The sequence below is a fragment of the Zootoca vivipara genome, chromosome 12 (assembly GCF_965207765.1).
Source record: "Zootoca vivipara chromosome 12, rZooViv2.hap1.1, whole genome shotgun sequence".
In the NCBI taxonomy this organism is placed as follows: Eukaryota; Metazoa; Chordata; class Lepidosauria; order Squamata; family Lacertidae; genus Zootoca; species Zootoca vivipara.
Window position 1 is genome coordinate 4768247 of NC_142595.1, and position 22667 is coordinate 4790913.

Genomic DNA, 22667 nt, shown 5'->3' on the forward strand with positions numbered 1-22667 from the left:
TTTCCACCTAGTCATTTTGATACGTTTGCTCCCTATCTGCAAATTTTAACAATTCCAAAATACAGATGCACTTTAACTTACGCAATATTAAATATTCTGCCTTCAGCTGTACTTGAGGGTCAATTTCAAAAAAATTCCGCTGGAAAAACGTTTATCGGATGTCCATGTGGAGATGGCAGTATTGAAACAGTAGCTCATGTGCTTCTGGCTTGCTCTCTTTATAAAGATTTGAGGAGTAAGGTTATTACCCTTCTACTACCCATACTAGGTCACTCAACAATTGCCGTATCCTAGCAGATTAAGATAACCAGGTGACAGCAAAAACTGCAAAAAAATTTTTTAGCAGGGTCAATTAGAATAAAATCTATTATTTGATTACTGATATAAACCCCCAGAATGTATTTTGTATAGTTAAGTTTTTACGTCTGTCTTCAGTACATTGTAGACCTCTAGGTATAGGGTGGTATATAAATTCAATTAATAATAATAATAATAATACATTTTATTTCATTGTCATGGCTAATGGCTGATGCAAATAAAGGTTCTTATTCTGATCCCATTTCTGCTCATACAGAATTCTGGCTACAATTTTAACTTTTTTGGGAGCTCTGCCCCTATTATTCCCAAAAGAATAATTTGGGGTGTGTGTGACTATTTTAAACATCTTTTTCAATTCAATGTGTATCATTTCCCAAAAGCCTTTGTTTTTTTACAAGTCCACCACATATGACTGTTTGCATTTCCAATATTTACTTGATACAGTTCTGTACATCTTGGCCAGTTTATTACTTGTTAAGCACCATTTGCATATCACTTTCTAATAGTTTTCCTTTAATATGTAACAGGCAGTAAATTTCGTATTTAATTTCCACAACTTTTCCCATGCAGCCATATCAATATTGTGTCCCAAATATTTAGCCCAGTATATCATTGCAGACTTAACGAATTCGTCTTTCATTCCCCATTCTAGTAACATTTTACACATTTTTGAAATCAGTTTCTTTTACCTTCTAACAGTGTTAATTCAAATCCAGATATTTGGTCTATAAAACCAAATATCCTATCTTTCTTAAATAGTTCTTTAACTTGATATTGGAGCCATTCTGTCACCCACTTCAGGACTTCTTGTTTTTTCAACTCACAGCCATCTCCAGAGAACCTCAATATATCTCTATATGTACCCCATTCCACTTCCATATTCAATTTCTTTTGCATGCACGTCTCTACTGGGGGATAACCACAAGGTTTCCCCCCCCTTTCAAATAAGTGTTTATATCAGGTCTACTACACACTATATAAACTTCTTATAACATGATTTATAAAATCTTTCAAAACCTCCCTTTCTAAAGGCTTGTCCATGCCAGAGTATACTGTGCCTTTGCAGCTGTTTGCATTGCCATTTAATTTGCGTAGTCCACTTAATGTCACCCCCAACACCAAATGTGATGCTTATCACCTGAATATTTAGGTTGATTTGATAACCAGGCTGCAAACCGCTCACTTGATGCTGCAGAGCATTTATTCCAGTGCTTCTGGGTGGGTGGATCAACTGCCACTTTCTACTACTGCACTTTTCACACACCCTGCTTTCTCAATATTCATTTCTTTTCTGCCTATGCTCATATAAGCGTTTCCAATGAGCCAAGTTGGGCAAAGGATTCCTTCGGTGGGCTAAATGACCCTCGGGTCCTTCCAATTTTCTATGATTTTTTTTTTAAAAAATGGTGTTGTTTTTGTTTTTTGTTTTGAAGCTTCCCGCGCAGCTATATGCACGCATGCTCTGCCTGTACGTAAATGGCACAATAAAAGCAACAAGTCAGAAGGTGGGGACAAGCACAAAAGCGAACGCCTATTGGTGTGAATGGGAACCCAGGCCCCCCTGCTAAGACTGCATTTCCCAGGACCCCTCAAAACCATGCCACATCCTGGGAGAATGAAAAGAACTACATCTCCCAGCATCCCCCGCGGGCTCCAGCCAAAGCCACGACCTGAGAAGAAAAAGAACTACATCTCCCAGCACGCACCGCACGCAGGCTCCAGTCGAAACCACTACCTGGGAGAAGAAGAAAAAAAGCAACATCTCCAAACACCCCCACGGGCTCCCGCCTAAGCCGCCGCCTGAGGAGAACAGAAAACACTACACCCCCCAGCATCCTCCGCGGCCCTTTCCTCTGAGGCGGCCCCTCAGCAGCGGTCCGGCACCGCCGGCGCCTTTCCCATGGCCGAGAGTGGAGACGGCGGCGATGGCGGCTCGCCGAGCCCGGAGCCTGCGGCGAGCCCCGGCCCTCCTGGCCGGCCTTCTCCTCCTCCGGCGGCCGCGCTGCCCCTGCCCCGCCTGGAGAAGCCGCTGCGGCAGGCCTTCTATAACACGGGCGCGCTGGTGCTGGCGGGGCTGTGCTGCGCCGCCGCGGTGCTGGTCTACTTCATCCTGGAGGCCTTCCTGCGGCCGCTGCTGTGGGCCGCGCTGTGCGGCACCTTCCTGCACCCCTTCAAGAGCTCCCTCACGGCGCTGGGCCGGGCGTGGTTGCGCCGCCTGCGCCGCTCCGGGGCGCCCGTGCTGCCCGCCGCGCTGCTGCTGCCGCTCTGCTTTGCCAACGCCGCCGCCGAGGCGCTGGGCAGGCAGTTGCTCCGCCGGAGGAGGCTCCTGGTGCTGCTGGGCGCGGGCGGGCCGGCGCTCTACGGCTGCTACGCGCTCGGAGCCTCGCTCGGAGCCCGCGCCGCGCTGGCCCAAGCCGCGGGGGTCATCGGCGCCGGGCTGGACTGCTTCAGCAGCCTCTGGGTGAGTGGCGGGTGGCGATCGGAAGAAAAGCGAACCTCCGGGGCATGTGCAGAGCGCGTGGGTCTCATCCCAGGTGGGGGGTCCCCCCTTTAATCGCAGCTCTCTAAAGCGCACCCCCCCCATGCACTCCCTCGGTTAGGACAAGAGGATGCGGCTTCCTGCAAGGTGGTTTTGGGTTGCCCTTTGGCAAGGAAGAAAGGAGAGGGGAAGCTGATTTAAGTTTCCCATTGAGAATGCTTCACACCTACACGGTGGTACAAAACTGACCACTAAACCAGATTACTGTCCAGCAAAAAGGCTGCTGTTCACAGGCCCACCCCTGGTTAGGACAAGAGAATGTGGCTTTGGCAGGGTGGGTTGATTCAAATTAACAAGAAAAGAGAGCAAAAAGCTGGTTTATGTTTTCCATTTTTAGACACCTTTACACCTAAACCGTGACCGCTAAACCAAATTAATTCACAACAAAGCTAGTATTATTTACATGATTTCATCTTTCCAGGCTTTACATCACTTCTCATACTGTGTATACATTTCACACGCTTTCCTTGTTTACCTAGAAAGCATGTGTCTTTGAACTATTAGGCTATGTGGTAGTAGGAATGTAGGAACTTGAACACTGGATAATTTTGTCTTTCCTGTGTTGCTCTTTTTGTTTCACTCAGCCTTGGCCCAGCCCTACCCCTAACTCAAAATAAAGCAGCCAACAAGAATTAAACACTCATGGTCGATAAGTAGGGTGGTTAGATGAAGAAAACCCGGGCTCCTTGAGGTTTAATGGATGTGGAAAAGGGAATTTCAGCAGGTGTAGCTTTCATGCTCTTGTGATAGATCACAGCCCGATTTGATAGTTAACTGGAAAGGTGTGACAGAAGGTCTTGGGTTAAATATAGAATACGGTATGTAAACTGCATCCTGAATAATGAATTGCAGTCACTGAAACATATCTAAAAGAATTTCAAGAGGTGCAGATCCCAGGAAAGATTGACCCATACCTGTGTACACAGGGCTTCAATTGAGCGTTGGCTCTGCACTGGGACCTGTCCAGTTTCAGCACCTACGAGATGTGACATAATGGGGAATTTTGTGGGGGATGTCCCACATCTTGAGTATTTAATCTCAGCCACTTGGAACTGCGCCCACAGATAGGTTAGACAGCTTCTAGGAGCTGGGGCTGCATTCTGGAACTTGCATTTAACACCAGAGATCAGCCTGGAAGAGGTCACCTAAACAAGTGTGCCTCTACGTATGTGCAGAATACAGCATCTGCATTCTGGGCTGAGTACCCTATTGTTCTCTGATGCTTCCAGTTGTCCTTTTGATCCCCCTCCCACCACATAAGCAACCCTCCCTCCCTCCCTCCTCTGCCCCCTTCCCTCCTCTGTTCAAACGTGTTTATTGTCTCCCCTATTTTCAAAAAGCCATCCTTTGATGTATCCTCCCTCTCTCTTCTGCCCTTTGCCTCCAGACTCCCATTATGTTTGACTTCCCTTCTAACTCAAATCTTGATTTTTTCAGTGTGATATGTACTCCCTGGATTCTATTGAAACTACAGTACACTCACAAAAACTATTCTGCCCTCATTCTTTACCTTTATGCTGTCTTTGATACAGTTTATCACTCTCCTGCTTGGTTCCTTTTATGCCTTCGTCTAGGTAAATGGCGTTTCTGTGCGTTGCTCTGGTTTCGCCAGAAGCGGCTTAGTCATGCTGGCCACATGACCCAGAAAAACTGTCTGCAGACAAACATCGGCTCCCTCGGCCAGTAAAGCGAGATGAGCACCGCAACCCCAGAGTCGTTCGTGACTGAACTTAATTGTCAGGGGTCATTTACCTTTACCTTTTTGCTAAGGGTGGTGCTGTGGTCTAAACCACTGAGCCTCTTGGGCTTGCCGATCAGAAGGTCGGCGGTTCGAATCCCCACGGCGGGGTGAGCTCCCGTTGCTCGGTTCCAGCTCCTGCCAACCTAGCAGTTTGAAAGCACACCAGTGCAAGTAGATAAATAGATACTGCTCTAGCGGGAAGGTAAATGGCATTTCTGTGTGTTGCTCTTTACCTTTACCTTTTTGCTTGCTTGTCCTTCCTCTCTCCCTTTGATAAAAAGGGAGAGATTGATGGCTTTTGGGGGGACCCTTCTGTGGGGGAGGGTGAATGGAGGAGAGAAGATTTAGCTGGCTGCCTTATGCTGAAATGGGAGCTTGGGTACTATGTGAGAATGATGGGGAGGGTGTTTTTAGGTAAGCAGTGCAAGCAAATGCGTGTCTACTCACAAGCAAGTCCTCCTGAATTCAATGAGGCTTACTCCCAGGAAAGTAAGTTTAGTTAAACTCAGTAGGGCTTATGCATGCACAGATTCCATTTAGACCTCATGAGTGGGGAATCAGATGCTACTTGACTAGTAAATCACTTAAACTACTCTTAAATTAGTTGAAAATATTATAAATATATTGAAGTTTATTTAATATTTTTATTAAATCTATTACTTCCTTACATTTTAAGGCCCCCCATGCGGAGGCATGGCAAGGCCTCTGCTGCTGTGGTGAAGTGCGGCACACCCTGCGCCGCTGCATGGAGGTACGGTGAGACTCTGCCACTGCAGGGAGGCCCAGCAAGGCCCTCCACCACCACAGATATATACCATGATATATCAAGATATTGTGATGTTTAGCTGTTGATATATCATGATGTTGAAAACCAGGTATCGCCCAGTCCTATTACCAAGTCATGCTGCTTCTTCCTTTTTCTCTTGCAAAACAATTACTCTTCCTCTGTAGACTGAATCATAGAGTTGGAAGAGACCACAAGGGCCATCCAGTCCAACCCCCTGCCAAGCAGGAAACACCATCAAAGCATTCCTGACATATGGCTGTCAAGCCTCTGCTTAAAGACCTCCAAAGGAGGAGACTCCACCACACTCCTGGGCAGCAAATTCCATTGTTGAACAGCTCTTACTGTCAAGGAAATTCTTCCTAATGTTTAGGTGGAATCTTCTTTCTTGTAGCTTGAATCCATTGCTCTGTGTCCGCTTCTCTGGAGCAGCAGAAAACAACCTTTCACCCTCTTCTACAGTATATGACATCCTTTTATATATTTGAGCATGGCTATCATATCACCCCCTTAACCTTCTCTTCTCCAGGCTAAACATACCCAGCTCCCTAAGCCTTTCTCCCTCCTCTGCTTGGACTGCTTGGACAACTGCAATATTCTCTCTGGTCTTGGTTCCCCCGCATCTAACAGATGCACCTCTCTTGTCATTTTGATGTTGTGATGCCTCTCCTTAAACCCTACACTGACTTCCAGTCTTTGCCTTTCAGAGCCGTCCATGGCCCTTCCTCCTAATCCTTCTGCTCTTGCATTCTGACGTGCCCCTGCCTGTATCCTTTTCTCCAGCTTTGCCATCTGGAGGTCCGCTACCTCAAAGAGCTTACTCCCTTGTTGTCCCATAAGCTTAGAACTCCCTGTATACCAGCATAATGCTGTTTTGTTTACATCTCTCATATCCCTTCTCAAACCACTTTGCTGTGAAGACTGGTTCAGTCCCTAGTAGTAGTAGTAATTTATTATTTATACCCCACCCATCTGGCTGCGCTTCCCCAGCCATTTTGGGCAGCTTCCCACGAAACATTAAAAATACATTGAAACAGCAGTCATTATACTTCCCTAAACTTTCTGTGCCCTGCTGTAAATGTAATGGCAGTGCAATCCTGTATATGTCTGGACAGAACTTAAGTGGTTCTTGCTCCCAGGTAAACATGGGCAGGATTGCAGCTTGAAACAGTTGCTCTTTATTGTGTTGTTTCACCGTACCTCTTCTCCCTTTCTCTGTTGCAGGGGTCCCCAGACTTACTGGCGTTTGGGCCGGTTCCCAGTAAGCGCACGGGCGCTTACTGGCGCGGCGGCGCGCTTCCAGGGCGGAAAAAGCGCCGAAAATCCGTTGTGCGCATGCGTATGGGCCTCCCCCGACCTGGAAGTGCACCAGAAATGACCTCTTCCGGGTCGGGAGAGGCCCATACGCATGCGCACAAAGGATTTTCGGCGCTTTTTCCCCGACCCGGAAGAGCGCTGCCGCGCTGCGCGCCGTAAGAGCGGGCGGCGGGGGTCGTCGCGGGCCGGATTGGCAGGCCAATTGGGCCGCATCCGGCCCCCGGGCCGTAGTCTGGGGACCCCTGCTCTGTTGTTTCCTCTGTGTTGAATTTAGGTTATAGGTTCCTTGGGGCAGGGGCCTGTCTCTGAAGCACTATGCTCACTGTGGGCACTATACAAATAATAATTGCTTACTCTGAGAGTAAGTCAGAAAATGCAGTGTTTAGGAGAACTTGGACCCTTTTCAGAAATTAACAACTGGGCACCTCGTCTCAGGGTTATCGCTCCCACATCAGAAGAGGAGGAGGATCCTGAGCCTTCTCTTGCTAGAGCTGACACATTACACAGAATGAGGTGGTAGAATGAAGTGATATATTTTTGTACCACTTGAGACTGAAGATTTAATTTGCACCATGCTTGTAGTAAACAAGCATGTGAAGGAGAAGAGGTTGCTAAAGCGTTTTTTGGTGTGTTACTTTACTATATTCAGGGAGCTTCTTACGCTGGTGAATAATGCAACCCTCCACCACCAATCTACATTCTGAACCAATAAAGTGGAAAATCCCTCTTCATTCTGTGCAACATGTAGATAATAACTTACTGTGTAATACGGCATAAAATCACTGCTCAATTCACACAGCCCTGAAATAAAGACTTGTAGATATGTGTACTGTTTCAGTACATACCTCTTTTGCACACGTAAAATCTCTTGTTTCTCATGGGGTACAAACATTTTACAACAACATGCAGTTTGTGTTTTTGTAATATGTCTGACTCTTGTAATCAGAGGTCATTGGAAATCCAAAGTTATGAAGCATGCTGAAGAGTGAAATCCTTTAAGCATTTGCCCTTCTGACATCAAGGTTGGCAGTACTTGGCATTCTTTTGGAGGGGGGGAGGCATTCTTGTCACTAGTGACATATGGCAGGTCCTGTTAACATTTCTATTGGTTCTACCATCAGGAAGGATTAGAGCAGGCATGTCAAACCTGCGGCCCTCCAGATGTTTTGGACTACAATTCCCATCTTCCCCAACCACTGGTCCTGCTAGCTAGGGATCATGGGAGTTGTAGGCCAAAACATCTGGAGGGCCGCAGGTTTGACATGCCTGGATTAGAGCATGTGTTAATGTCATATCACTGTGCTTAGTATTTGTATAGTCTTTTTAGTAAGACTTCCGTATTGGTGAAGCCCTTTGTTGCCTTCACTGCTGTCAGGGATTGTTGTGGCTACTCTTGAGTAATGACCCTCCACATCTGCTTGTCTTTCAGATGTTTTTATTGGTGCATATTATTTACAGCGCAACGTATCCATAAATCATGTCTGCCTCAGTCTGAGTCAGAATCTCGCAATGGCTGCTTTCTGTTTCGCGCCCAACATAACAGCCTGGGAACCCCGAAGCGCCTCCCCCTGCTCCCACGGGGAGCCGTTCGTCTCAATTCCAGCGTGGGGGGAATGGCCTCCCGGCTGACTGTCTGCCGGTCCCTTCTTCCACCGCCCTCTCTCCCTCCCCTTGGAACAAGGGCTCTCTGAGTCTTTCAGAGCCTCAGGTCTCCCTTTCTGTTTCCTGGCTCTTGTAATCTGATCCTGTGCTTGACTTACTACTTGGCGAGGAACTCGACCTGATGAGGGGAGGGCTGTTCCCTATAAGCCTTCCTCCTTACATCCGCCTTTTCTCAGTTACCATGATACACTTTGGGAATTGTAACAGGAACTTGTGTGAGAGTTCCTGAAGACTGTGGCATTAATTTCACTCCCTTATGTTGTTTCACAATGAATAGCGATCACTAACAAAACAGTACAGTGGAACCTCGGTTTATGAACACCTCGGTTTACAAATTTTCAGTTTACAAACGCCGCGGACCCATCTGGAAGGGATTAATTCACTTTCCATTACTTTCAATGGGAAAGTTCACTTCAGTTTATGAACGCTTCAGTTTATGAACAGACTTCTGGAACCAATTACACCCATGCTTCGGGTTAAGTACGCTTCAGGTTGAGTACTCCATGGACCCATCTGGAATGGATTAATCCACTTTCCATTACTTTCAATGGGAAAGTTCACTTCAGTTTATGAACGCTTCAGTTTATGAACAGACTTCCGGAACCAATTGTGTTCATAAACCGAGGTACCACTGTACTTGGGTTTTGGTTCTTCAAAATACCTCCTTGTTCCCATTAAACTAGAAAACATAGGGAAGCACAATAACAAAAAGTTGAATCCAATATATAATACTGGATTATATAGGATTTATGCCTATACAGTCGTACCTCGGGTTACGACCACCTCGGTTTGCGAACAGTTCGGGTTACGAACTGCGCAAACCCGGAAGTGTTTTCGCCGCGCGCGCATAAGCCACGCGCGCGATCGCGCGATTTGCGCATGCGCAAAATGGCGGCACCCATAGCGCTCGGTTTGCGAACTATTCGGGTTACGAACTGCGATCCGGAACGGATCGCGTTCGTAACCCGAGGTATTACTGTATCAGGGATGGCCAGAGGTGGCACCATCTTAAAGTAAGACCTTCAGTTATAGAATAAGCAATTGGGCACAGCCAGGAAGTCTCATATAAAATGCAAAGAGGAGAAGAAGGATCGGGCAATATATTGATATATCGTCCAAAACTGGTTTGAAGTCCATATCATGATATTGGTTTCATATTTTTTGACCTGGCAATATATCGTGTATCATGATGTTTGTGTGCTATGCAGAAATCGCAATGTGGGAAAAACCGTGAAGCCACCCAATGCCTCTGAATAGTTCCATCCTTATTTCAGATGTCGTGATATATCTGTATATCACAATGTTGAAAACCATGTATCACCCAGCCCTAATAGCTCATCATTTAAAACCACAGAACATCTTTTCCTTTACATTATAGGCAAAGTTCTTGTTGTACTTGTACTTTGATTTTGAAAAAAAGAGACAAGGCTGCTGGGGACTTTAAAAAGCTATTTGGATTGAAGGAAGCCCATGGTTGGTTTTTTTTTTAATGTAATCTGTTTTTATTCTGCTTAATAATTAAAGTTGCCAGTTGGGCAGCTAATTTGAGTTTGCCAGGGGTGAGTACTGATAGCTGTTTTATTCCCTTTTCCTGTTAAGATATGGACCTTGATAGCAGGCTATCTATTGACTGTATTATTCAAGTGGAACCCAAGCACTGAACGTTACTTGAGAACAATCTCTGTTCCTGTCTGGATTCTACTGCTCTTCCATTTGGGTGAGTAACCTCATAAAAATATTTATCATTTATTTGTTGTTTTTCAGGACTTGGCTATAAAGTATTTCTACAGATTTCTGAAAGAGATGTCAAGCTTGTACCAATAATACTTTGCATTCAATTAAGTGTGATAAAGATTCAGTCACTGGCAGTAGGTGAAGAGGACCAATCACCATATGCTTACCTTCTATTTTGCATACTGAGAATTCAACACCAACCCTTCCTCACAGTTGTTATTTAAGGCCCCAAGCAACACTTAAACCAATTTTCAGTGAACCAGACAAAAGACCTCCCATTTCAAATACTTTATAGAATGCCTTGAATTAAAACTTAATTAAAATAAATAGGGTTTATTCACAAATATGCACTAGTAAAAAATGATTCATGCTGGCCTTGCAAATTGGGATTATAAATTTGCATTGTATCTGAACCATGCCTGGAATCCAGTTGTAATGAGAAACCATGGTTTTGTTCTGTGAATTAATCTGCTGAACCTCAGGGTTGCATGCTTCCATCTTCTTTTTCTTGTGCTAGAGGAGGAGTTCAAAAGGTCCCACTTCCACTTGCAAACTAACCACAGTTCCCTGTGACATCTTCGGTAAGCTGGTTTGTTGAAACTACAGTTAGTGAGAATAAGTGAGGATCAAACCATGGTTCAGATCCAGATCTCACTAACCAAGGGAGAATTATTGGGCTGTCTTTGTTTTTGTTTTCATTATATAATTTTGTTTTTTATGTTGTGAACCGCCCTGAGATCTACAGGTATAGCTAGGGTGGTATTCAAATTTAATAAACAAACAAACAATAGTTCAACGACAATTTTTGATGTTTAATTTCTATGCTTAATTTGTGGTAAAACTGGAAGCTTTCACTCTGCTCTGATATGTGAAAGAAGAGGGAGGGATTTGAGAGCCCAAGGTCCACAGATTCTGTGGACCTACAACTTCTAGACAGCATGGCCCAATGGTCAGTGGAAGTCCTAGTCCAGAAACATCTGAAAGGTCATGGTTTAGCTATCCCTGATTTTGTAGGAAATGGTGGTTTCCCTTATATGAACCACCCAGACTGTGGTTATTTTATTACAGTTCTTCTTGTCTCCCTTTGGAAATAATACTTGTGTTTTCAGAAGTAGTATTATCAAAGTAAATATATCCAGTCATAATGTAGTCTTTTCACTTAATCTATAATAAGGTTTTTGCAAATATCTGTCAGGTAGCGAAGGTCCTACCTGATCGTTCTGTTCATTCCATTTACTAGTTTGTGCATATTATTTAGTAAAAAGGATGTCAATTTTATTCATAGGGCCTCCTTTTTCCCCCCAGCTTCGGCAGCAGGTTCTTGGAAGATTCCAGTGTTTTTGGTTATAGTTGTCTTAATGACTGTGGGTATGTTGCACGAGCACCCGAGTGGGAAAGAGTCTTCAGGTGAGAAACTCTATTTTTCTTGTAGTTCCATAGTAGAGATAGTTAAGCCCTTCAGATTCATTGGACTATAGCTTCATCAGCCCCAGCCAGCATCACAAATAATGGTGGATGATTAGAGCAGTAGACCAACATATCTGGAGGAGAATGGGTTGCTTACTCCTGTTCTAGAGTAACTTAAGTGTGTGGTAGCTGCTGAAAAAGAATGTTGTCTAGGATTATCCTGGTGTGAATGAAGCTGTTGACAGTCTATGAATGGGAACAGAAAAAAACCCATTTGAACTACTTTCAGACGTTTATAAGTATTTTATTTTTTATAGGGGTAGAGCTTCCTGGTCAGATGGTTTCTATTGCAGCATCTACAATAGCCATGGCAATATCAATTACAGGATTTGAATCGAGTAATGAGGAACATTCACCGCAATCCTCAGGTGACTGAATATTCTGTAAGAATGCTAGTTATTTTTCAATATGTTTGCATGCTTTAAGCTTGTTCTTTGAATTTATTAAATTTATATACAGTCATACCTCGGATTACAGCTGCTTCAGGTTGTGTCTTTTCTTTTCTTTTAGATATGTTTATTGATTTTTATAACAGACAACAAAAATAACAACAAAAAACATTCAAAATACAAAAACACCTAAATACAAAATAATAATAATTCTTATTTCATAATCTCACTTATTATCTCATCTAATGACTTCCTCATTCCTCCTCCTTCTGTGTTACAATGTAAATCCCTTTTATTAATTTCAAAATCATATTAAACAACTAACTTTACTTTAAAAATTTACTTAATTCTATATCTTATAATCCTTGATATTTACCTTCTCTACTATTCCATTTCTTTCTACATACATATAACTACTTCTAACAATAATTATTTCTTAACTTGTTATTATCTACAACCTCCTTGTATCTCCTTCACTTCCATTGATTCTACTCTATTATATGCTTATTCTTTAAATAAACTTTAAATTTCTTCCAGTCTTCTTCCACTGTTTCTTCACTCCAATCTCGAAGCCTCCCGGTTAACCCAGACAATTCCATATATTCTATCAACTTCTTCTGCCATTCATCCACTATTGATATACTTCACATTATTTAATCATTAACTCATTATTTATTTCTACTTAACCTCTAATTTTTCCCTTAAAATATTCCACATTTGCTAAACTATTATTTCTATCCCATCTGATATATTAAATTATAAACCCCCTTCCCACCTCTCGTCCTAAATTATAATTCCAGCTATACCACGTCTCATTCCTTAACCCTTTCCAGTTCAGACCTTGTTAATCCGTCCTTTAATTTTAATTATATATTCCTTTCATCCCACCCCTGCCCTGGCCTCCAGCAACCCAGACCACCCTCCCAATCTTCCATTCTGTAATTGCTTCCCTTTAACTTTAGCTTCTACCTAGCACCCAATTTTTTCCTCCACCCCCCCCCCCCAATATGTCTTGTCTTCTATTTGGGCCATGCCTCCCTTCTCTCACCAGAGAATTCAGGTTGTGTCTTTTCGGGTTGCGCTCCACGCCGAACCCGGAAGTACCGGAACGGGTTACTTCCGGGTTTCGGCGCACATGCATGTGCAGAAGCCCTAAATCGTGCTTTGCACATGTGCACATGTGCAGAAGCACCGAATTGCGACCTGCACATGCGCAGATGCTCAGACGCGGGTTGCGAATGTGCCTCCCGCACAGATCATGTTGTTTAGTGAGCATGTTGTCAAGTTTAAATAGGGCTTCAGCACCATCCAAAACCATGGATTGTGCAAGCAGTAATTCAGAACCCCATCTGTGGTTTGTTCTGCCAAACATACTTTTATGTAATGTTCATATGCATGCCATACAGCTGAAACTAAATAAGCCTACCAATAGAATAATTCCAAATATGAAGTAGCAATTTATGAAATAAGCAGTCTCAAATTCAGTCAGATGACTTCTGTTTAGCCTGTTTTGATTGCAGTCTTGAGCAATTGCTATGATACAATATACATGACTTCAGTTCATCATTTTCTATATTTGTTTATTATTATATTTATAAATAATAATAATAATAATCTATATTTGTTTGTGAAGGGTCATTCATACTGTCACTCTTGCAGAATTTAATCCTGCTAGTCAAATACTGGACCCAGGTGGCGCTGTGGGTTAAACCACTGAGCCTAGGGCTTGCTGATCAGAAGGTCGGTGGTTCGAATCCCTGTGACGGGGTGAGCTCCCGTTGCTTGGTCCCAGCTCCTGCCAACCTAGCAGTTCCAAAGCATGTCAAAATGCAAGTAGATAAATAGGAACCGCTACAGCGGGAAGGTAAACGGCATTTCCATGTGCTGCTCTGGTTTGCCAGAAGCGGCTTTGTCATGCTGGTCACATGACCTGGAAGCTGTACGCCGGCTCCCTCGGCCAATAATGCGAGATGAGCGCGCAACCCCAGAGTCGGTCACAACTGGACCTAATGGTCAGGGGTACCTTTACCTTTACCTTTAAGTCAAATACTGGAAACTTAAGGAGAAGTATTCTGCACAAAACACAAAGCTTGAATGCTCTAAGAGTATGAGAATATGCTATCAGGGAGGTTTTTATATACCATATTAGATTAAGCTTTTGTAATTATGTGTTTTGAGCTTGTATTTTGCAGAGTTTTTGAGGCAAATGTATAGGTAAACTGTAATTTAGAGTTGCTTATCAACTTCTATTTTCTGTCTACTCAGTACAGTGATCTTTGGAATGCTACAGTTATGCTCTGTAAATTCAAACAGGAGACAAATCAATGGTTTACAATCATCCGTCAAACCAAGTATCTGATTCTTAGTTTCAGTTGAAACATTGTGCTAAACCATAGTTGGACTTTAGACATCACACCAAATCACGCTTAGCCAAACCTTGGCATATGAATGGATTATTTGTATATAAGCTTCCTTTTGAGATTTCAGAATTCCAGGGATTAAGCCTTTGATTAAAACACTGCAGAAAAATTTATTTCTGTGTACACTGAAAGTAAATATTTCACTGAAAACTCAAAAGCAATTCTCATTTTTAAGTTTCGCTTCTTTATTTTTCAAAAATGTATTATTAAACTTGTTTACTTCTAGATACATAGGACTTTTGGGAAATTACAATGTGGTGTTAAATGTGTAGTAGTTTGTATGAGTTTACATGAGACTGGTGGACATGGCTCCCCAAGGCTATATGCATCCTAGAAACAGTTCTGATGATTGCTGTTCTTCTGAATAGCAGTTTATTTATTTAAACAATTTATATACTACTTAACTGCAGTTGTCTCTTAAATGGTTACAATAATTGAATACAGGAAAGGTAAGAATCTGTTAAAATGACTTCAGTTAAAATGTCTGACCTCAACTGGAAGGGAGTACCACAAAATTCAAGTTAAAGTTAAAACTTGCCAGTCTTGTTGAATGTATTATATAGCTGACTTTTTCTTCTTCCAGGAACCACAGAAAGTAGTGACACATCTTCTCAATCCACTGTGAGTGGCAGACAGAGACCTGAGATCGGAACACTTCTTAAAAAGAAGAAAACAAGTGATATCTACTTCGTTCTGCTTGCATGGGCCATTGTAATAGTTCAGATATGGTTGAATCTCTGGATAATACAGCTGCTGCCAGTACCTGTTGCAGGTGGTTCACTATTTTCTTATATTGTGAGGTAAAAGAATATTTAGATGAAAAACCTTCAACCAAAGTCTCCACAGTGCAGATCAGTTGTGAAGGTGGAGAAAAAAAGAGTTTGTCAGATTGTAAGGAAACAGAAAACTTGCAGTCTCCTGAAGACTCAGGAGAGCAGAACAGTGGCTGTGCAAGGGAGTTTTCCTACCCTTTCCTCTATACTGCAGCTCCTTGTGTTCCCTGAATCCCTGTGGGATATGGCACAGAGGAGAATTTAAGGAAACTGGGTAGGCATCTTCTGTGGACCTCTTGATTCTGCCTCCTAATACATGCCCCAGCATGTTAGGTCACTTCTTTGTGCTACAGAGTATAAATAGTAAGAGGCACTACAGGTAATTGAGCCGGTGTGGACTGTATGGAACATAAGCAGTGAACTGGAACAAACAAGGGTCTTAAACCATGTTTATGAAATTAATAACATCCTGGCTTGTTCTGAAACTGTTGACCATTGTTTCCCAGTTTGATAATGAGTGTTTAGCTGGTGATTTATCATGAAATTGAAAACCAGATACCAGCAAGCCCTACTGTTTGCCTCTGCATAGTTCTATCCTTATTTCGGACATCATGATATATTGGTATATCACAATGTTGAAAACCAGATACTGCCCAGCCCTATTGGCTACCCTGCATGTGATCATATGACAGTTAATGCGTTGAAGATTTTTCCAAAGTGGACATCAAAGTAGTTAAGAGTACTTCTGGACTCCCATAGGAGCAAGGATGATATTGAAATAAAAAAAATACTTAAAATATAAAGAAAAAGAAACTCAGTTGAGGCCTAAGGATCAGGCTGAATGTCTTGTGACTTGCTCATATATGGATTTCTGTTTATAAGCCACAGTGACATGGAGCTGATTTACCTATTGCAATATAAGAATACTTCAAAAGTTGGCAAAGGGATTATCTGCCCTGTCTGGGAAGACTTTGCTGTGTGTGCTCATAAATCTTTGTCATTTGTTCCTTAAGAGTACCACGGTCATATAATTAAGTCTTGTATAAATAATTTTAGCCTAGGCTAGATTTTGGTGCTAGGCTAGATTTTGGTGCTAATGAGTGGAATATATTTAATCTTTATGCTAGTTACATAATTGCCTCAGAAACTCCTGGTCAGTCTCCATTACGGGGGGGGGGGGAGTAAGTACCCAACAAGTTGGTCTTCCTCCACTGACTCTTCTTATAATTTTGATTTTCCCAAACAGTACTTCCAGCAGCAGCGGACATTGAAAACCATAGGCATCATGAGTAATTTCAGACACCATATTAGTTTCAAACTATGGTTTAGGCTTCTCTAAGGCTTTCCATGTATTGTGAGACTCCAAAACATATTTAAATATGTGCCTTGTTGCATTGGCGCTGTGTGTATCTCAGATAACTGAATATTTTTGGAATTTTTAGAATCCTTCATAATTTTTACCGTGACGTTTGGTTTAGTTTGCTGCTGCTGCATACACACACATACACACATGTGTGTGTGAGAGAGAGAGGGGGGGGAGAGAGAGAGAGAATGAGAATGAATGATATATTAAGTATGCCAGTTGGGCACCCACCCAAAAACAAGCACTTTGAAGACCGTTGATTCAAGTGGGAGAGATCTAAAGTCTGAGCTTATCTTTCATTGGAATCAAGGAGGCTTCAAAGTTCTTAATGTTGAGGTGTGGTGTGTGTTCCTATTTGACTCTAGCTCTTGTAACTACAGAATATGTATTACTATCAGTATGAAGCTGATTTTTGTTTTTGTTTCAGGCACCAAAATTATTTCCCCACCTATATCAGCAAAAGAAATGTAGCAGCCATTTTAGGATTTTGTTGTTTAGTCGTTTAGTCGTGTCCGACTCTTCGTGACCCCATGGACCATAGCACGCCAGGCACTCCTGTCTTGCACTGCCTCCCGTAGTTTGGTCAAACTCATGTTCGTAGCTTCGAGAACACTGTCCAACCATCTTGTCCTCTGTCGTCCCCTTCTCCTAGTGCCCTCAATCTTTCCCAACATCAGGGTCTTTTCCAAGGATTCTTCTCTTCTCATGAGGTGGCCAAAGTACTGGAGCCTCAGCTTCACGATCTGTCCTTCCAGGGAGCACTCAGGGCTGATTTCCTTAAGAATGGATAGGTTTGATCTTCTTGCAGTCCATGGGACTCTCAAGAGTCTCCTCCAGCACCATAATTCAAAAGCATCAATTCTTCGGCGATCAGCCTTCTTTATGGTCCAGCTCTCACTTCCATACATCACTACTGGGAAAACCATAGCTTTAACTATACGGACCTTTGTCGGCAAGGTGATGTCTCTGCTTTTTAAGATGCTGTCTAGGTTTGTCATTGCTTTTCTCCCAAGAAGCAGGCGTCTTTTAATTTCGTGACTGCTGTCACCATCTGCAGTGATCAAGGAGCCCAAGAAAGTAAAATCTCTCACTGCCTCCATTTCTTCCCCTTCTATTTGCCAGGAGGTGATGGGACCAGTGGCCATGATCTTGGTTTTTTTGATGTTGAGCTTCAGACCATATTTTGCGCTCTCCTCTTTCACCCTCATTAAAAGGTTCTTTAATTCCTCCTCACTTTCTGCCATCAAGGTTGTGTCATCTGCATATCTGAGGTTGTTGATATTTCTTCCGGCAATCTTAATTCCTGCTTGGGATTCATCTAGTCCAGCCTTTCGCATGATGAATTCTGCATATAAGTTAAATAAGCAGGGAGACAATATACAACCTTGTCGTACTCCTTTCCCAATTTTGAACCAATCAGTTGTTCCATATCCAGTTCTAACTGTAGCTTCTTGTCCCACATAGAGATTTCTCAGGAGACAGATGAGGTGATCAGGCACTCCCATTTCTTTAAGAACTTGCCATAGTTTGCTGTGGTCGACACAGTCAAAGGCTTTTGCATAGTCAATGAAGCAGAAGTAGACGTTTTTCTGGAACTCTCTAGCTTTCTCCATAATCCAGCGCATGTTTGCTATTTGGTCTCTGGTTCCTCTGCCCTTTCGAAATCCAGCTTGCACTTCTGGGAGTTCTCGGTCCACATACTGCCTAAGCCTGCCTTGTAGAATTTTAAGCATAACCTTGCTAGCGTGTGAAATGAGCGCAATTGTGCGGTAGTTGGAGCATTCTTTGGCACTGCCCTTCTTTGGAATTGGGATGTAGACTGATCTTCTCCAATCCTCTGGCCATTGCTGAGTTTTCCAAACTTGCTGGCATATTGGGTGTAGCACCTTAACAGCATCATCTTTTAAAATTTTAAATAGTTCAGCTGGAATATCATCACTTCCACTGGCCTTGTTATTAGCAGTGCTTTCTAAGGCCCATTTGACTTCACTCTCCAAGATGTCTGGCTCAAGGTCAGCAACCACACTACCTGGGGTGTACGAGACCTCCATATCTTTCTGGTATAATTCCTCTGTGTATTCTTGCCACCTCTTCTTGATGTCTTCTGCTTCTGTTAGGTCCTTACCACTTTTGTCCTTGATTATGGTAATCTTTGTACGAAATGTTCCTTTCATATCTCCAATTTTCTTGAACAGATCTCTGGTTTTCCCCATTCTATTGTTTTCCTCTATTTCTTTGCATTGCTCATTTAAGAAGACCCTCTTATCTCTCCTTGCTGTTTTTCGGAAATCTGCATTCAGTTTCCTGTATCTTTCCCTATCTCCCTTGCATTTTGCTTGCCTCCTCTCCTCCGCTATTCGTAAGGCCTCGTTGGACAGCCATTTTGCCTTCTTGCATTTCCTTTTCCTTGGGATGGTTTTCGTTGCTGCCTCCTGTATAATGTTACGAGCCTCCATCCATAGTTCTTCAGGCACTCTGTCCACCAAATCTAAATCCTTAAACCTGTTCCTCACTTCCACTGTGTATTCATAAGGGATTTGATTCAGATTGTATCTTACTGGCCCAGTGGTTTTTCCTACTTTCTTCAGTTTAAGCTGGAATTTTGCTATAAGAAGCTGATGATCTGAGTTACAGTCAGCTCCAGGTCTTGTTTTTGCTGACTGTATAGAGCTTCTCCATCTTTGGCTGCAGAGAATATAATCAATCTGATTTCGATGCTGCCCATTTGGTGATATCCATGTGTAGAGTCGTCTCTTGTGTTGTTGGAAAAGAGTGTTTGTGATGACCAGCTTGTTCTCTTGACAGAACTCTATTAGCCTTTGCCCTGCTTCGTTTTGAACTCCAAGGCCAAACTTGCCAGTTGTTCCTTTTATCTCTTGATTCCCTACTTTAGCATTCCAATCCCCTGTAATGAGAAGAACATCCTTCTTTGGTGTCATTTCTAGAAGGTGTTGTAGGTCTTCATAGAATTGGTCAATTTCACTTTCTTCAGCACCGGTAGTTGGTGCATAAACTTGGATTACTGTGATGTTAAAAGGTCTGCCTTGGATTCGTATCGAGATCATTCTGTCATTTTTGAGATTGCATCCCATTACAGCTTTTGCCACTCTTTTGTTGACTATGAGGGCCACTCCATTTCTTCTACAGGATTCTTGCCCACAGTAGTAGATATGATAGTCACCCGAACTGAATTCACCCATTCCCTTCCATTTTAGTTCACTGATGCCCAGGATGTCGATATTTATTCTTGTCATCTCATTTTTGACCACATCCAGCTTACCTCTATTCATGGTTCTTACATTCCAGGTTCCTATGCAATATTTTTCTTTACAGCATCGGACTTTCCTTTCGCTTCCAGGCATATCCGCAACTGAGCGTCCTTTCGGCTTTGGCCCAGCCGCTTCATCAGCTCTGAATCTACTTGTACTTGTCCTCCGCTCTTCCTCAGTAGCATGTTGGACGCCTTCCGACCTGAGGGGCTCATCTTCCAGCGTCATAACTTTTATATGCCTGTTGTCTTTGTCCATGGAGTTTTCTTGGCAGGGATACTGGAGTGGCTTGCCAGTTCCTTCTCCAGGTGGATCACGTTTAGTCAAAACTCTCCACTATGACCTGTCCATCTTGGGTGGCCCTGCATGGCATAGCTCATAGCTTCTCTGAGTTATTCAAGCCCCTTCGCCACGACAAGGCATTGATCCATGAAGGGGCCATTTTAGGATAGCTTACTGCAATATTGCTGTGTTCCTTTTCCCCGTATTTTTATTAAGTCTTCTTTTAATATTGCAGTGTGGGTTATCAAAAAACTTGTGGTCCACTTTGGAGTAGTGAAATTTCTGGTGAGTCACTGCAGTGTCTGGTGGCATGTCCTTGAAGATTTTGTGAGAGAACGTCAAGAAGCTCTTGCACCACGACCAATCAAGGGCCTCGGAAGAGTCATTCTAAAGCTAGACAGTAAGGTATTTAAAGTTGCTTCTTAAACTTGTGCGTCTCTCTGTGTGTATCGTATATAAAATTTATTTAAACATTTTTATCCTGCTTTTCAACCAGAGCATCAGATATATAGGGGGAGTGGGGGCAGAGTCAAACCGGTTTTGCCTATTTCAATTACAAATATGTTCATTCACTGTAATGAATGCACAGAACCCTTTACCATTGTACAGTAATTTGAATTGAAGGTAATTTGCACCGTTTGGGTTTTAGGTTGTAAACAGTACTAGTTACACAGTTAGGGTCGCTGTAGTTAATGGCTTAGGTACAGTGTTCTTTTGAACAGAACTGAAGCCATTGGATGCTCCTGCAGGTGAAAGGTAGGGAGGGGACTTTTGCTGATTTCCTTTGTAGCCCTTTGTGCTTCATGAAAATTTGCTCCAGTGGGTTTTGGGATCATCATCCACATATCTGCCAATGGGAGTCCCCACTGGATCAGAGAACTTGGGTTCCAAGCCAATACCTCTTTTGTCTACAGTCAACTGAGCCTCTACAGACCAAACTTCTTTTTCCCTCCCCAAAGAGGGACTCCCAGTAATAAACCCATCCAAAGGAGTTGTCAAATACATACCTCCTTGGCATTAGTAATGGAGAAGCTTCCTTCTAGATGACTTGCTAGGCCACATTCTGCACTTTTCAAAGGGTGGGAAACAGCAGGCCAGGTGAGAGCTTGATACATTAATGGGAAAATCTGCTGAGACAGATTGTAAAGGTAACCACAAATGTTAGGGTGCCTTTTCCAGTTGTGTAGTACTTGGCCAGTCTCAGAAGCTGTAACAGTTGTGGGTGAAATTTGCTTTCTAACCTACCATTTCTAGTCATATGGAGATAATCCTGATAATGTTTGTTTGTTATAAAATAAAAACATATTCTTTAAAAATGGTAAAATAGAAACCTTTCTCAGAAAAGTCACTGTGGACCTAGATCATGATACAGTTTGCATGTACAGACACCCCTCCATTTATGCACGTTCAGTATGTGTGCATCCCCACATATGTGCATTTCACCAAACCTGGAAATGACTTTAAAAATGGTGAAAACGGCCCCAAAAGAGCTCAGAAAGAGCAAAAAAAGGCATGACAACAGCACCCAGCTATCCCAGGAGCCCTTGCACTAATGGTTGAGGCATGTGGAGAGTTGGAGCCTTGGAGGGAGTTTGGTGGAGTTTGGCATCTGGTAAGTGCTGCTGGTTTTTAAAAGGGTTTTTCAAGGATGTTGAGTGGTTTAGAGGGTGTTTGCAGGCTTTTCCAGTGGTGTTTCAAATATACACAATTCCATGTATGGGTTCGGTGCCTCGGAACATAACCCCCGCATAAATGGGGGGTTGCTTGTAAATTAATTGCTGTATCAGTGGCAAAGGTCTTGGACTGCAGAGTGCAGTAATCAAGCTGTGGGGTAAATAGTTCTAGGTTACTAGAAAGGGGGAATATGACACAACAGGAATGGATGGTGTCTTTAAGTAATCAACAATATTTTTATTCATCTTTGAATATCGAGCTTCAGCTTTAAATAATCCAAAATCATCAAGCTTCACCTTATGTTTCTTCTTAATTTCATTGTCCTCTCCCAGTGCCTTGTACATCTTTTACATTTTCTGATGGCACTGACTATTCTGTTATATTATCTCGGCAAACACTTAGAACCACCTTACCATACCTGCAAATGAGCATTGTGATATGAAATCATATACGGCTTTTCCTATGTGAACCAGAAAGTACTTGCTGTGTCTAGACTAATATCTAAGATAAGCAAAGTTAAATAAACACTGCAAACTAAAGCACAGAGCAAATCATTAGCATTCTACTGATTTATTAAAGTATGATGGGGACAAAACAAACAATAGAGTCCACTGAATAGTAATTGAATGTCTGGTGGTTTTTAGCTGTATCGGCCTCAACCAAGCAGTTTCACGGAGTCTGCACCCCACTGCCTGCTTGTGCGGTTGCCGCTCCCCTCAGCCAAACAGTTAACGGAGCCCCCACCCCACTGCTGGCTCAGGCAAGCTGGCAGCGGAGTGGGGGATCCTTTACAGTGCTCCCACCCCTGGCTGAACAGCCCTGATGTGTTGAAAACCTGACATTGCCCAACCCTAATGCTACGTGAGGCAGAATATTGCCAGTATGTTAACAATGCTGCTGAAAGTGTCCAGTGAGCTGCCATGCTTAGTTCAAAG

At 42.9% G+C, this 22667-nt stretch overlaps 1 protein-coding gene across 1 annotated transcript in view; it reads left to right on the top strand.

Moving 5' to 3' along the window:
* Positions 1-495: 495 nt before the first annotated feature.
* TMEM245 (transmembrane protein 245) overlaps positions 496-22667 on the top strand; it is a 60376-nt gene continuing 38204 nt past the window's right edge. The window contains exons 1-6 of the mRNA XM_060282193.2: positions 496-2779; positions 9961-10078; positions 11401-11502; positions 11820-11930; positions 14955-15143; positions 20294-20463. Coding sequence (XP_060138176.1) covers positions 2219-2779; positions 9961-10078; positions 11401-11502; positions 11820-11930; positions 14955-15143; positions 20294-20463 — 1251 coding nt within the window. The 5' untranslated portion in view covers positions 496-2218. The remainder of the gene's footprint in view (positions 2780-9960; positions 10079-11400; positions 11503-11819; positions 11931-14954; positions 15144-20293; positions 20464-22667) is intronic.